Source organism: Cyprinodon variegatus, unplaced genomic scaffold (assembly GCF_000732505.1).
Source record: "Cyprinodon variegatus isolate N-32 unplaced genomic scaffold, C_variegatus-1.0 Scaffold844, whole genome shotgun sequence".
Lineage (NCBI taxonomy): Eukaryota > Metazoa > Chordata > Actinopteri > Cyprinodontiformes > Cyprinodontidae > Cyprinodon > Cyprinodon variegatus.
In genome coordinates, this window is record NW_015151297.1 from 121,012 (window position 1) to 134,757 (window position 13,746).

Genomic DNA, 13,746 nt, shown 5'->3' on the forward strand with positions numbered 1-13,746 from the left:
GACCTGAGATGACATGATGTGAATTGGAGCTATAGAAATAAACTGAATAGAATTGAGTCTAAACTCATTTTCATTTCATACATTTTTTTTATTTCAGTTACATTCAGATCAAATCAAACGTAAACATAGAAATGAGAATTAAAGAACATCCACTTTATTCTCCAGACATGTTAAACAGGATCAGTTCTGTAGCTAAATTTAATGCTAGTCAGTAGATTTTTTCCTTTGATGATTGATGTCAGACCGAACCAAACCTGGATGATCAGGGGCCCAAACAGTCGGACCTGAGGGACGCCATCAGGATGGTTCGTTCCAGCTTCTCTGAGCTTAAATCCCTGATTACTGGGTTTACTGGGTGTTTATACTGGGCTCACAGGCGTCAGCTTCTTGATCCCCTCTCTGATCCACTTGATGTATTTAGATACTTTAGTGTAGACGCCGTATTTCCCCTTTCGTGCGTGACCTTTGCCCCAGCTCCTGATGCCGGTGATGAAGAAGGTGTCATGGTAATGGGTGACGTGCGGCCCGCCGGCGTCGCCCTGAAAGGAATCCTCCATCCGGTCGTAGCCTGCGCAGAACATCCGCAAAGAGACGGGCAGCTGGGTGGACTGCATGCAGGCATCTGGATCCACGTAGGGGACGGAGAGGCGCCGTAGGATGGCGGACGGCTGACCCTCACCCAGATGTCCAAAACCGCTGACCAGCCCCGCCTGCTGCCGCATCAGAACCTTCATGTAGAACAGAACCTTAGAACCTCACATTCCTGATATGTGACTGTGATTGAAGCAGTGAACGTTCACCTTCTCCATGAAGTCCGGCTCCGGTATGCAGGCCGGCAGGATGTACCTGGAGAACCTGATGGGCGTGGCCAGCTTTATCAGAGCCAGGTCGTTGAAGAGCGTCTGTGGGCTGTAACCATGGTGACTGACCGAGACGTCCACCACATGGGAAGCTTGGTCACCTCCACTGTGAGACGAGTTGTAGACACCTGGATGCACGTTGGACCAGATTCAACATCTCATAGCTGAAGCATTAAACTGGAACCTAACTGGTGTGAACAGATTAAACTGGATTAAAACTGGTCCAGCTGTTTGATTGGATAGAAGACATTAATTAGTCTGTTTCTGATTGGTCGACACGCTGAGCTGTTTGGGTCGGACTGAGTCTGGAAACCAGATCCGTCTCACAGGACCAGAACCTTCCGGATCTATACCAGAGGCGTGTGTTTGAGCTGTTAGACGTACCGAGGCTGACGGTGAGGTACCGGGCTTGGGTCAGGCATTGAGCGGCGGTCAGGATGATGTACTCGCTCAGGATGGTTCCCCCACAGAAGCCCACGCCGTTCTGGTTCACCAGCAGAGCCTCAGAGGAGAGAACAAAGTCAACTAATGGACCCCTGGACCAGAACCGTCGCCCTTTTGCTGGGTGTCTACCTGCCATGGACATTGTCCCGGTGGACAGTCCTCTCCCCTGATGGTCTCATCCAGCCTGCTTGCATTGCTCTGGAGGACCAGCTGATCCTCTCTGGAGTTCCCCTCTACGGTTCCGTTCTGAGTTTGGACTCTGCCGGAGATAATGGCGCCACATCTAAAAGTCTCTGAGAGAGTTTGGAGATCAGGAAGAGCTCGTCATTATCTATGTCCACCAAGCTTTGAAAGAACTCATGAATTTAGATGATTAAAGCTGGAACTGGATCAGTTCTGTTCATCCTCAGCTGGATCTGTCTATAAATCCAGCTAAAGCTAATTATTCAACTATTCTTCTGACTGCAGACAAAACAGAAGTTATAGTTTTTGGACCAGAGTCTTTGAAAATAATCAAAATCTTGGTGTTATTTTTGATCAGGACCTGTCATTTAAATCCCAGATCAAAGAGGTTTCTAGAATTTCCTTCTTTCATCTGAGGAATATTGCAAAAATGAGCAATCTCCTGTCCAGGGGTGATGCTGAGAAACTAGTCCATGCATTTGTTACTTCAAGGCTGGACTATTGTAATTCTTTACTATCAGGAAGTCCACAAACTGTAGTTAAAAGCCTTCAGCTGATCCAAAATGCTGCAGCCAGAGTTCTGATGAAAATGAAAAAGAGAGATCATATCTCTCCTATCCTGGCTTCTCTTCATTGGCTTCCTGTTAAATCCAGAATAGAATTTAAAATCCTCCTTCTCACATATAAAGCCTTAATTTAAGGTTAGTTCCTCTCTGCTTTTTCTCATAGTAGCTTCATCTGGTCTGTTCCTGTTTGGTGTGAAATTCAGGAGTTTGATGCGGAGCTCGCTGTCGCATCCGTCCAAGCGGCCGATGTCTCAGGGTTCTGCCCTTTAAGTTTTTAGTTTCAATGTAATTTTGTTTTGTAGACGTTTCATAGCAGTGTTGTGTTTTTGTGCTACTTTCTGTTGCCTCCTTGTGCCAGTTTCCTTCCTCCTCCTTTCTAGCTGTTTCTGTCCACACCTGCTCCCAATTCACTGATTGTTCCAGAATAGAATAGAGGAGAGGATAGAGCTTCTTTATTTATTCCTGGATTTGTGCTCCTGTTGCTGCCAGAATTTAAATTAAATCTTCAAGAACTAATCTCTGCATTTGGATCCTCGACTAACATCCACCAAAGCTGACATGATGTCAATGCATCATTCTTTTGAATGATCTGGCTTCTCTGTAGCCGTAGTTGCACAGCATTGAGCGGCAGCTTGCTGTAAACATTGTGTGGTTCTCCAAGTTCCTGAAGCCTCTTTAAAGTCCAGGACTCGGGTGGTCCAGAACTTGTCTTACCGTTAGAGCTGCAGGACTGGTTGTCCGGTGCCAGGAAGTACCCATCAGCACAGCCACACTCGACGTTCCCTTCCACAACATGGCAGAAATGTTCGCAGCCACCGTTTTCATTCTCACAGAGCCCTGGATTTACTGGAATAAACAGAAATCCCAGTAAAACCAGCATGTTGACGGCTTCTACGGAACAGGACCAATGAATATGGAAGAAAAACAGTCTCACAGGAATCTGCCTTTTTTTAAACACCAAAATGTAAACACTAACATTTTTGGCACTGAATATTTTGACACATTAAATTCCTTAAACAGTTTTATTATCTGGTAAAAATTCAGCTGTAAATGTGTGAGCTTAGGGACCTACACTCTGCAGTCCAGCAGCTTCTATCCAATGAAATGAGCTCATTTTGGTCACGTGACACAACAGTTGGCCGTAGCTTTGTTATCGGCTGAATGAAGCTGAATGAGGAGTTTTTCCGGTTAAATAGATCTGATTAGAAAACAGGTAGCTACTAATAGACAGACATTAGAGTTTTCCATCTATGGGTCTGGATCAAATAACTGAGCCAATCACAGAGCAGCACCCCCGTCTGCCAAGGCTGTTGGTTTGATCCAGAAGAAGCGGCCGGCAGCAAACTTCCTTCTTTTTCTGACCAAATGAGCTCATTTTCCTCCCAGAGATGAGCATCATGAGCTCCAGCTTTAGGTCACTCTGCATCAGCATGGACCAACCTCCACCTAAACACTTCCTCTGGCCGTTAGTGAAGAACTAAAGTCTGATTGATCGGTGCGTATCTAATGAACAAAGTTCTGCCCTGTGAAGCTAACCCAGACAGACCAGTGGATCCTCCTTAGAACCAGAAAGTTCTGCGTCTGACATAAAACCAGAGCGATGTTCTGAAAGGAGCGACGGGTCGGAGGTGGATCACTCACCGTTCTCATGGCTGAACACCTGAAGGAGAAAACCTCCCAGAAGGCAGACGGCGAGCCAAGAGGCGGACATGTTGGACCGCTTTAACCTCAGGTCTGCTCAGGCTCTGCAAACAATCGCCTGCGCAAACAGCAGGGACTCTGACCTGATGGGGGTTTGGACAGACGGACCAAAGCCATCCAAACTATTTAACTGCCTTTTCAAACATTAAACCATCAATCAAATTTATTACGTTAGTCCAGTCCAATCAAAACACCGTCAAGTATAGAGAGATAATACAAGCAGATAGTACATGTTAAATACTGATCTAATGGAATATGTCATATGGGTGAGTAGAACATGATGGAATGACGTAGAATCAAGGGCCCAATGTAAAAAAAACGGTGTTCCCCTTTAAATACAGGGGCCAGGATGAGTTCTCTAGGGGCCCCTGTTGGTCCCTGCCTAGAACCGTCTATGCATGTTATCTAAATATCTTATTTTAGGAGGAAATATACTAATTACATAGCAAAATATTTTATTTCACTACTTAAATTAAGGCTAAATACGCTTAATTGAAGACGTTTTTTACTTATTTCTAGATTGTTTTTGAAGTGTATGTGCCTGGTTTTGATCTGTTGACTCCTGAATCAACAGGAAGGTTCCTGGAAAAACAGGCAACATGAATGTGGAAAACAGTCTGAGTCACCTGGAAAACAGAACTCCGTGTTTTTCTGCATAGATCTACATGAAAAAAACTTGCTTTGGTTCTGTTCCTGCAGCGGACTCTGATCGCCCTCAAAACATCCAAACAAACAGCAGCTGAACCCCTGAAACATAAACACTGCCTTTGTTTGTTCCTGGTAAACATGGAGGGACTTAGTCTCCCAGATCAATACTCCTGGATTAATCAGAGAATTTACTGATCCAGGCCGAAAGCTACGGAAGAAAGACAGCCTCACTGGAATCTGACTTTTTTTTTATGCCGAATTTTAAATCATGCTGAATTTTCATCCGGTAAAAATTCAGCTGCAAAAAATTCAACGGCAAATAATTTGACTGCAAATGTGTTGACCTTTTGGTGACCTGAAGCCACAGAATTTGAAACACTGAAATCATTTCTATATTAAATTCCTTACACTGAATTTTTATCTGGTAATAATTCAGCTGCAAATAGAGCAGAGCTGCTTCTCCTCCTCATCCAGAGGAGTCAGCTGAGGAGGAGCAGACATCTTTATCTGATGGACGCCTCCCTCTGAGGATGTTACTGTCCAGGGGAGAGTTAAGAGTTAAAATGTCTATTTATGGTTAGTTCTATAATTCATGAACATTTCATTTAATTGATTTAGTAAAGATCATTTACTGTTTTTGAGTTGTATGTGAATAAAGGTTACACGGCTAATGAAGTTAGTGGATATGAACTGAATTCTGGGTAATCCAATATGGCTGCAGAGAAACATGCCAGCATTGCAGAAACGTTACTGATCCACTCAACAGAAAAAGACTCTTCTGTTCTGGTCTGAAAGATGCACACGGTAAGTCGTTCTGATTACTTGAATGTTTCATGTTGATATTTTAGCATGTAGGATCATCTCCTGTTTAATCTAGTTTGACCAAATGTCTTTGAAATCTGTGTAGTCAGAGACTTTTACTTTCTGAAGCTGTTATTGAAAGGTTTTTATATTCTGTATTTTTGTAGTTTTCGCTGTGTCTTCGACAAGAGAGAGAGAATAAAACGTTGAAAGACATCATGATGGTTCGTGGCCTTCCTAAGAGTCAGACCTGAGTAGTTAGATAGGGGTTCCAGGGACGTCCCACAGGAGGAGGACCAGGACACCATGGAGGGACCGTGTCTCTCTGCTGAAGGAGGAGTCTGAGAGTCTCTTCTAAGGCTGCCGCCCTAAAGATCCGGTCCTGGATAAAGAGGAAGGCGACGACGACGACAAGTGTTTTAAGCATTAAATCCACTATAAGAAATAATTTCAGGTCAAGAAGTGAAAGAAAAACAGAAATCCGACTCTTTTCCAGGTGTTTAATGGTTCAGCCTCGGAAACTTTAACTCGGTCTTACAGGCTTTTAATGACAAAGTTTGTATGGAACCAAGACACAGTTAGTGAAAGAAAAATAAAAAGAGGTGAGGATGCATTAAAGAGCTTAAAATAAGCCTAACATGGGTAGTAGAAAGTTAAGCAAATAATTATTTCTCCTTTAAATTTCAAGTTTTCTTCCCACAAGAAACAATAAATCAACATTAGAGCAAATATATCAAAGAAAATGAATGGTCACAGAGTAACGACCTTGAGGTACTCCATAAGTAATCAGGTCACCATCTAAGGTTTGCAGCTGGATAGTACATCAGCTGTTAGGCCGTTTAAATGTGGTTTACAGGAACAACCGTCTGATGGAACCACCGTCCCTCTTCTTCCTGCTGCCCTGAGCGGCTGTCAACCTCCTGATTCCCTGTCGGATCCAACGGATGTACGTCGACACCTGCGTATAGACGCCATATTTCCCTTTGCGTGCGCACCCTTCCCCCCAGCTCACGATGCCAGTGATGAAGTAGGTGTCACGGTAACGCGTGACGTGCGGCCCGCCGCTGTCGCCCTGGCAGGCATCCTTGGTGATTGTGTCGTAGCCGGCGCAAAACATGCGCATGGTGATGCGCAGCTGGGTGGATTCCATGCAGACGTTCCGATCCACGTAGGGGACAGAGAGACGCTGTAAGATGGTGGATGTCTCTTGACCCTCGCCAAGACGTCCAAAGCCGCTGACTAGACCGTCTGCCTGGCGCATTAGGACCTGGAAGACCAGAACAAATCCAATCACCAGACAACTCAGACCTCTTACAGCTGAATATCCATCCGTCCGTCCGTCCGTCCATCCATCCATCCATCCATCCATCCATCCATCCATCCATCCATCCATCCATCCATCCTCCCTCCCTCCCTCCCTCTTCCTCTTCTCTGGGGTTGGGTCGTGGGGGTAGCAGCTTCAGTAGGGAGGCCCAGGCGTCCCTCTCTCCAGCCACTTGGTTCAGCTCCTCTGGGGGAATCCCATGGCGTTTCCAGGCCAGCAGAGAAACATAGTCCCTCCAACGTGTCCTGGGTCTCCCCCTGGTCCTCCTCCCGATGGGACATGCCTGGAACACCTCACCAGGGAGACGTCCAGGAGGCATTCTATCCAGATGCCTGAGCCACCTCAACTGGCTCCTTTCAATGTGGAGGAGCAGCGGCCCAGACACACTACGGAGAAAACTCATCCTTTCGGTCATGACCTAAAGCTCATGACCATAGATGAGGGTAGGAACGTAGATCGACCGGTAAATCGAGAACTTTGCTTTTTGGCTCAGCTCTCTCTTCATCACAAAAGGCCGGTACAGCGCACGCTTCACAGCAGATGCCGCATCAATCCGCCAATCGATCTCACACTCCATCTTCCCCTCACTCATGAACAAGACCCCAAGATACTTAAACTCCTCCACTAGGGGCAGTACATCCTCCCACACCTGGAGAAGGCAGTCTACCCTTTTCCAGCTCAAGACCATAGTCTCAGATTTGGAGGCACTGATCCTCATCCCGGCCGCTTCACACCCGGCTGTGAACCGCTTCATTGAGGGCTGTAGATCACGCCCTGATGAAGCCAATAAAACCACATAATCTGCGAATGTGCAGCTGAACAGTTCATCTTAATTTAGTGAATCTCTTCAGTAAGAATATGAAAAAACATTCTTCCTTAGAACCAGTGGTGTCACCTGGGGGTGGCTAGGGGTGACCATGGTCACCCTGTGCAATGGCCTTGCCCCTCCACTGGCCATTCCACTGGCCATTCCACTGGCCACCCCACTGGCCATTCCATTGGCCACCCCTCTGGCCACCCCACTGGCCATTCCACTGGCCACCACACTGGCCACCCCACTGGCCAGAGTAAATTGTAGTAGCATCAGTTTAGCTTTTCATCCCATTCTACACAACCAGTGACTTAACATTAAAAGTCACAGAATAAACCAAGATCTGAGGAGGTGTTTACTGAAGTTTTCTGATTTCTACAGCCAGGTTTACCACTATAGTAGATTCCAACCCTGAAATTATGCCTTTTAGTTTCAGTGGCCACCCAAAGATGCCCCCCCCCCCACACACACACACACACTGAAACATTTCTGGAGGTGCCACTGCTTATTGCTCCTTTAATCCCATTATTACCATCATTAACCCCATTTTGGTTCAATTTTGTCCCTAAGTAATCCCAGACCTTCAGAATCAAGAAGTTACTAAGGAAGAACCTGCCAGGCAACACGAAGTAGGTTAAAAACTCTTGAAAGGGTTGCAGATCCATCTCTAAGGCCACACATTGGAGCATGGAGGCTGACCTGCCACTGTGGCCTCTTTAACCATTCATCCAGAAGGTCCCAGAAGAACCAAGAACATCTACAGATCTGCAGGACTCACCGCCTCAGTGGAGGTCAGAACCCAAAATAAGTCTCACCTTTACAAAAACATCTTGAAGATCCTCAAGACTTCTAGAATATTCTGACCTTTCTATAAGGTTTTGGTTGCTGTTCCATCTGATCTAATCGAGACGTCAAACCCTTTCCTCCCTCAGTGGTTCTTACATTCTCTGCAAAGTCTGCCTCCGGTATACAGGCTGGAAGGATGAACCTGGTGAACGTGATGGGCTCGGCCAGCTTGATGAGCGCGATGTCATTGTGGTAGGTGTCCGGGCTGTACTTGTTGTGGGAGACGATGATTTCCACATGATGTGTTACTTCATTCTCACTGGCTTCAATGGTGTTGTATTCACCTGAAAACACAACTGTCGTCACTCTCAGGGGTCACAGCAGGACTCACTGGGTTTCATGGACCTGGATGATAAACTGGACTGTAAGGGTTCTGGCTGTTGGAAGAGGATTATAGATATGTTGAAGAATAACCAGAGAGAACTGGAAGGACCCAGGAGTCTAACTGGACCGGCCCAGAAAGCCACCATCTAAGCAGGGGAGGGCAATTCCAGTTCCTGAGGGCCACTATCCTGCAACCTTTAGACGTTTCCTTGGTCCAAAACACCTGAATCAAGTAAATAGATGATAGAGATACTGAGGTGGTGATTCAGCCATTTAATTCAGATGTGTTTGGCCAAAAACAAATCTAAAAGCTGCAGGATAGCGGCCCTCAGGGACTCGTATTCTGTGGTTAAACTCTGTTGGACCGTTTGCTGCTTTACGGTTTTAAAACCAATTCAATTCCAGTAGATTTAGATGTTTTTCTAACTTGCCTAAAATTATAGAGGTTTGGAATAAAATAGATCATATTTAATGTGTTGACTTTCATCTTTTTTTTTTATAGAAATTTTCTAAACTTTGGGACAATCTCTGATAAAAAGTACATTTATATACACGTTTAAGCCAGAATGATTTGACATTTAAATATGATTTCCCTACGACTTTAAAGGGAATTGCTGGCCTGGCTGAACAGGCAAGGTCTTCTGTTCCCCTGTAAAGGGAATGGCTTCCTTCACTCCCCTCTCAAACCATCTGTCTTCTTTGTCCAAAATGTGAACATTCTGGTCTTCCAAAGAATGTCCTTTGTCCATGAGGTGTAGATGTACAGCAGAGTCTTGTCCTGAGGAGGGCGCTGTTCTGTTTTGGGCCATTTTATCTTTGGTTCTCAAACATAAAATCTAAGTTCAACTGTGACATCATTGCTGTGTTTTATAGATTATGTTCTACCATAGCAGCTCGGTTTAGTTTAGCTTCTCTGGTTTATATAAGAGTTTCTAACTGTAAGACGCTTGAGTCAGAGTTGAATGATTTTATTTCATAAATTCATATTTTAATGGAGGTTGTGGTGAATTTATGTTAATGTGCAGAATTGCCTCCAGCAGAACCAGGCTCAGTGTGAGCGGCCATCTGCTGAGGCCCACTGGAGACAGAAGCAGACATAGAAAAAGAAGCATAGATACAAAAGGCAATGGTTGGATTGGTCGGACATACCGAGTTTGACGACGAAGTATCGTGATTGGTTCATGCAGTGGGCGGCCGTCAGGATGATGTACTCGGTCAGGATGGTTCCCCCACAGAAGCCCACGTCGTCTTCGTTAATCAGCAGAGCCTATCGGAACACAACCAGCACCCGTCATGGACTCCGTCATGGGTCCGATCCTCCCAGGACCAGAACAAAAGGACTACCTGCCATGGACATTCTCCTGGCGGACAGTTCTCTCCGCCCACAATGCGGACGTTTGCCGCCATGTCGCTGGTGACGCCGCTGTCCCAGAGCGTGTTAGAGGGCGGGATCTGACTGCTGATGTTTCCAGACGAGAACAGATCAGCAGAGTCGGAGTTCTGCGGTGATGTGGAGTTGGCGCTGGTGTTCAGCTTCAGGTTTGTCATTTCCTCTTTGGTCTCTTCCACGGAGCCCAGAAGGGAGCGGACCTTGTTGGGGACGATGGCACCACATTTAAACTTCTCTGTAAGAAGAAGTTTAGAGATCAGAGAGTTTGGATGAGGTTCTGTAGGGTTGCTGATGGTTTCTCTGAAGCACTCCTGTTTTAGGATCATCTACTGATCATGTTCAGAACTCCCTAACTGGTTTGGCGCTTTGCTGATCCATTGGTAAGGATTAAAAACACAACTGCACGTCCACAAGAGGAACGTTTGGTTTGCTGGGAATGTTTTAGACAACATGCTGTTGATTGGAGCTGAAAACTGCAGGAAGGCCTCCTTGATCTGCTTGGTATGATAACCTTTGACCCTAAAGGGCTGTGTATACTCCAGTGTGTTGCAGTAAGATTGTTGCAGGTATGATGCAGATATTTTTGATTTATGCCCAATCTCGGAGCGTGGTCTGCGCTACTGTAACAGCCAATCAAAATGGCCATTCCCAGTGAAAAGCCAGCCAAATGGCAGCAAAATCCCCTCCAACTTCCAGCCACTGGCCTTCGCCTGGGTGTGCATGTTTTTTTTGCTCTGACTCCACCCTTTCCCTGAATTGCAGGGTCTGACCAGGAAATGGTGCTTCTTTTTAGATCTTATTGTCCACAACTCATGACAGAAAGAGTATTTTAGATGTTTAAAAAGGAATTGTAGGGGTCTAGCCAAGGACCAGATAAGGCCAATCAGAGGCCTCCTGTCTGCGGTCGTCTACAATTTTGGGAGGTGCAGCAGAGGGTCTGCGGAAGGGGGGGCATATCTGCGTTAACTGCGAACACACCCAGACTGGTTTCTTAGTGTAAACCAGGCTAAACTCTACCTCGACACCAAGCCGTTTTCTAGATAACTTCGCCTTTTCCATAGAAACCTTTAGTTTTCATCTTAGTTCAACATTGTCTAAGATCTACTGCGGACAGAACCATGATGGTTCCTGCTTTATTCCTCAACATCTAAACTCTTTCTCTTCTAAGTGGACATGTCTTCACACCTGGCAGCTCTGGACTCTCCTGGGACCTGGTTTAACTAGAAAGACTTTCCCATTAGGGCTTAAGGTAGAATCCTTATCTAGATGTTCTACCATGAACGGCCAAATTAAAACCTCTACAAGAAAAGTTTATTTCAGTTTAAATTTATGGAGGCTTTGTGTCAATTTTTGTATTTTTTGTATGAAGATAAATCCAAGCTTTTGAATGCGGTTCTTGTTTTTAATTGTGGTAGCTTGCTATAAAGCCCTTCCATCCTAGAAGGTAAATCTGACATATCTGGTGTTTAGACTTGAAGAAGGGACCATCAGTTGAGCTTTTTCTTACCATGGGATTCGCAGGACTTCTGATCGGCAGCCAGGAAATATCCGTCGGCACAGGAGCACTCGACGTTCCTGTTAGTGATCCGGCAGAAATGCTCACAGCCGCCGTTCTCGTTCTCGCACAGCTTGGGGATCACTGCAAAGACACAAATGTCACAATCAAACCCATCCTGACAAGGTTCGGCTGAACGCGTCCTGAAAGTCCAGTTTTCCCATTTTTTGAGTATTTAAATTGTATTAAAAGTTCCCATTGATTTCTAAAAGCATCAGGTCTGCAACGCCTCCGCTGCTCTTGGTTCCTTAAACCCGGGTTTAAACTGTGCAATATTTCCAATTGTTGCACGCAGCTACAACTCAAACTGTACAACGAAACCTCAGGGTTTTAAAGCTCACAGCTCACAATGTTTATCATCATACTGTGCGAACCGACTTTCTGATGCGATCTACCTGCTTACACTGTAAGTCTATAAGCCCCGTTGGACTCAGCTCAGAGAGATGGAGCTGGTAGGACTCGTCAATTTGGAAGAAGAAGAAGAAGAACTCCCTTGTTTGCACATGCGCAGTGCTCAAGGTTCCGGTAAATTGGCTCGTAGCTCTGCTTCAACCGCAGGATTTGTCCACGACCACCTCTTTTCTCCTGACCTTACGACCCCTGATTGGGAGGTGGTCATTAGAGGCAGACTCCTCAGATTCTGAACATCTCCAAAGCTTCATAACACCTGGATGTTTTGAAGGCAGCAGATGGACGAAGCTCTGCCGGTTTATCGGCTAACCCTGAAGGACTCGTGTGTTTACCGATCTCACAGTTGAAGCCCTTGTATCCCTCCTTGCAGTAGCAGGTGTAGCCTCCGATCGTGTCCTTGCAGTGCCCCCCATGAGCACATGGGATGGACTCGCAGGCGTCACCATCTGCAGGATGGACAATTAGGCTTCAGGGTCCTGCCAAGCGGCTTAGGTCATGATGGGGTGATCTGGGGAGATACCTTACCGACATATTTGGCCCAGAACTCGTCCTGAGGAGGAAAAAAAACGGGATTAAATGTTTCAATATAACAGGAACTGATCAAGAAGACGAATCCGGTTAGTTTGGTGTTCCTACAGTTTTCTGCTTATCTTCAAAGATCTCCCGCGCCTCCTCCCAGCTGCAGCGCTCCTCGTTGCACTCCCTCTCCATGTTGCCTTGTTTAAACTCCTCCATAAAGCTGTTGGCCCGCCTCAGTCTGGTCAGAACCTCGTTGGCCTTCCTGCCATCCAGGAACACTAGAGACAGGGCAGAGAGAGGGATCCACAGACAGTAAGGGTTTCTATAAACATGGCCGTCTGGAAATGTTTCAGGACAGCGCACCAATGGTCCAAAACATCCTACTTCTTATCTAAGATCCCACAACTCCAGATCGCCCATATGTCATCAAAGGTCAAGGATCACCATCTGCCAATCAACCACCTCCCCATTCCTCCAGCGCTCTCTCCTTCTCCCCCTCTAACTCCACATTCCTCCCTGCCGCCCTCCTCTTCCTCGGTGCTGACAGCTGAATGTGGACGTGGTGGAACGTACCGTGAGCAGCAGTGAGGTGGAGCAGCAGAACCAGGCCCAGGGTTGGCCCTAGAGTCCAAAACATGGTTCCAGTTGGAGCGGAGCTCAGCTGGAGGACCTTCAGTGTTCTGAGTTATGGTGTGTGCGTATGAAGCAGGCAGAGAGGGCAACGAACTGAGGTGGGGGAGGAAGGGTTGGCCTGGGCGGGCTTTATCTCAGGCAGCAGGGCTTCCTGCAGCTTTAGAGGGAGACTACATCTCCCATAGTGCTTTGTATCAGATTCAGGGTAGACGTGGTTTTGTTGAAGTGATAACGGGACCTGGAAACATGTTGAAGCTGGGTTCTCCATCCAGCTTCTATGGTTGGATTTTCCTAAAGCTTCCATGAGTCACCAGAACAGATTCACTTTTATCTCCTCTCCCAGTTATCAGTCCCAGTTTGTTCAGCCTTTATCAGTAACCAGGCCTTCATCGTCAGCTGGTCAGGAGATCGGATCGTCCTGCGCTGCAGAGAGGAACATCTGATGATCTGGGCTTCCTTGCAGACAGCGTATAGAACCAGGGAGGTTCTGGTTCTGGTGTCTCCCCCTGCAGGCGGAGGATGGTGCTTCAGGTAAAAGAAGGGTTCTAACTAACCCCGCCCCTTTAAGGGCGTTACCTCTGGCCACACTCCCAGGACTAAAATGGAGCGCTTAAGAGCAGAGGACGCTTCCTTCAAAAGATCCCATTGCCATTGATCCAACGCCCTGGCAGGGGCGGATTTAGGAAATGTGGAGCCCTAAGCAAAGACAGGTAGGGGCCCCTCTGAGAAG

The 13,746-nt window shown here is 46.4% G+C and overlaps 2 protein-coding genes across 3 annotated transcripts in view; both read right to left on the bottom strand.

Moving 5' to 3' along the window:
- Positions 1-177: 177 nt before the first annotated feature.
- On the bottom strand, positions 178-3,815 carry LOC107099172 (coagulation factor X-like). 2 transcript variants are annotated; one of them, XM_015397192.1, is made up of 6 exons: positions 3,695-3,815; positions 2,768-2,899; positions 1,434-1,597; positions 1,245-1,362; positions 801-988; positions 178-728 (listed from the first exon to the last, which is right to left on the bottom strand). In XM_015397192.1, the coding sequence occupies exons 1-6, from the start codon at positions 3,762-3,764 to the stop codon at positions 360-362; spliced, it is 1,041 nt and encodes a 346-aa protein (XP_015252678.1). In that variant the 5' UTR covers positions 3,765-3,815; the 3' UTR covers positions 178-359. The 2 variants fall into 2 exon arrangements, with proteins under 2 accessions (XP_015252678.1, XP_015252679.1); XM_015397193.1 differs by lacking the exon at positions 2,768-2,899 and having other exon boundaries at positions 3,695-3,766.
- Positions 3,816-5,701: 1,886 nt separating this feature from the next.
- Positions 5,702-13,746, bottom strand: part of LOC107099177 — a 15,254-nt gene continuing 7,209 nt past the window's right edge. Inside the window, exons 9-17 of the mRNA XM_015397198.1 lie at positions 12,957-13,044; positions 12,501-12,661; positions 12,390-12,414; positions 12,197-12,310; positions 11,406-11,537; positions 9,853-10,133; positions 9,658-9,775; positions 8,281-8,468; positions 5,702-6,470 (exon numbers count right to left, since the gene is read on the bottom strand). Coding sequence (XP_015252684.1) covers positions 6,054-6,470; positions 8,281-8,468; positions 9,658-9,775; positions 9,853-10,133; positions 11,406-11,537; positions 12,197-12,310; positions 12,390-12,414; positions 12,501-12,661; positions 12,957-13,044 — 1,524 coding nt within the window. The 3' untranslated portion in view covers positions 5,702-6,053. The remainder of the gene's footprint in view (positions 6,471-8,280; positions 8,469-9,657; positions 9,776-9,852; positions 10,134-11,405; positions 11,538-12,196; positions 12,311-12,389; positions 12,415-12,500; positions 12,662-12,956; positions 13,045-13,746) is intronic.

Coding starts and splice junctions, on each gene's coding strand:
- LOC107099172 (XM_015397192.1), bottom strand. CDS start 3,764: ATGTCCGCCTCTTGGCTCGCCGTCTGCCTTCTGGGAGGTTTTCTCCTT. Junction 1,363..1,433: donor CGGGACAATGTCCATGGCAG/GTAGACACCCAG, acceptor CTCTCCTCTGAG/GCTCTGCTGGTGAACCAGAA. Junction 729..800: donor AGCCGGACTTCATGGAGAAG/GTGAACGTTCAC, acceptor TTCTACATGAAG/GTTCTGATGCGGCAGCAGGC.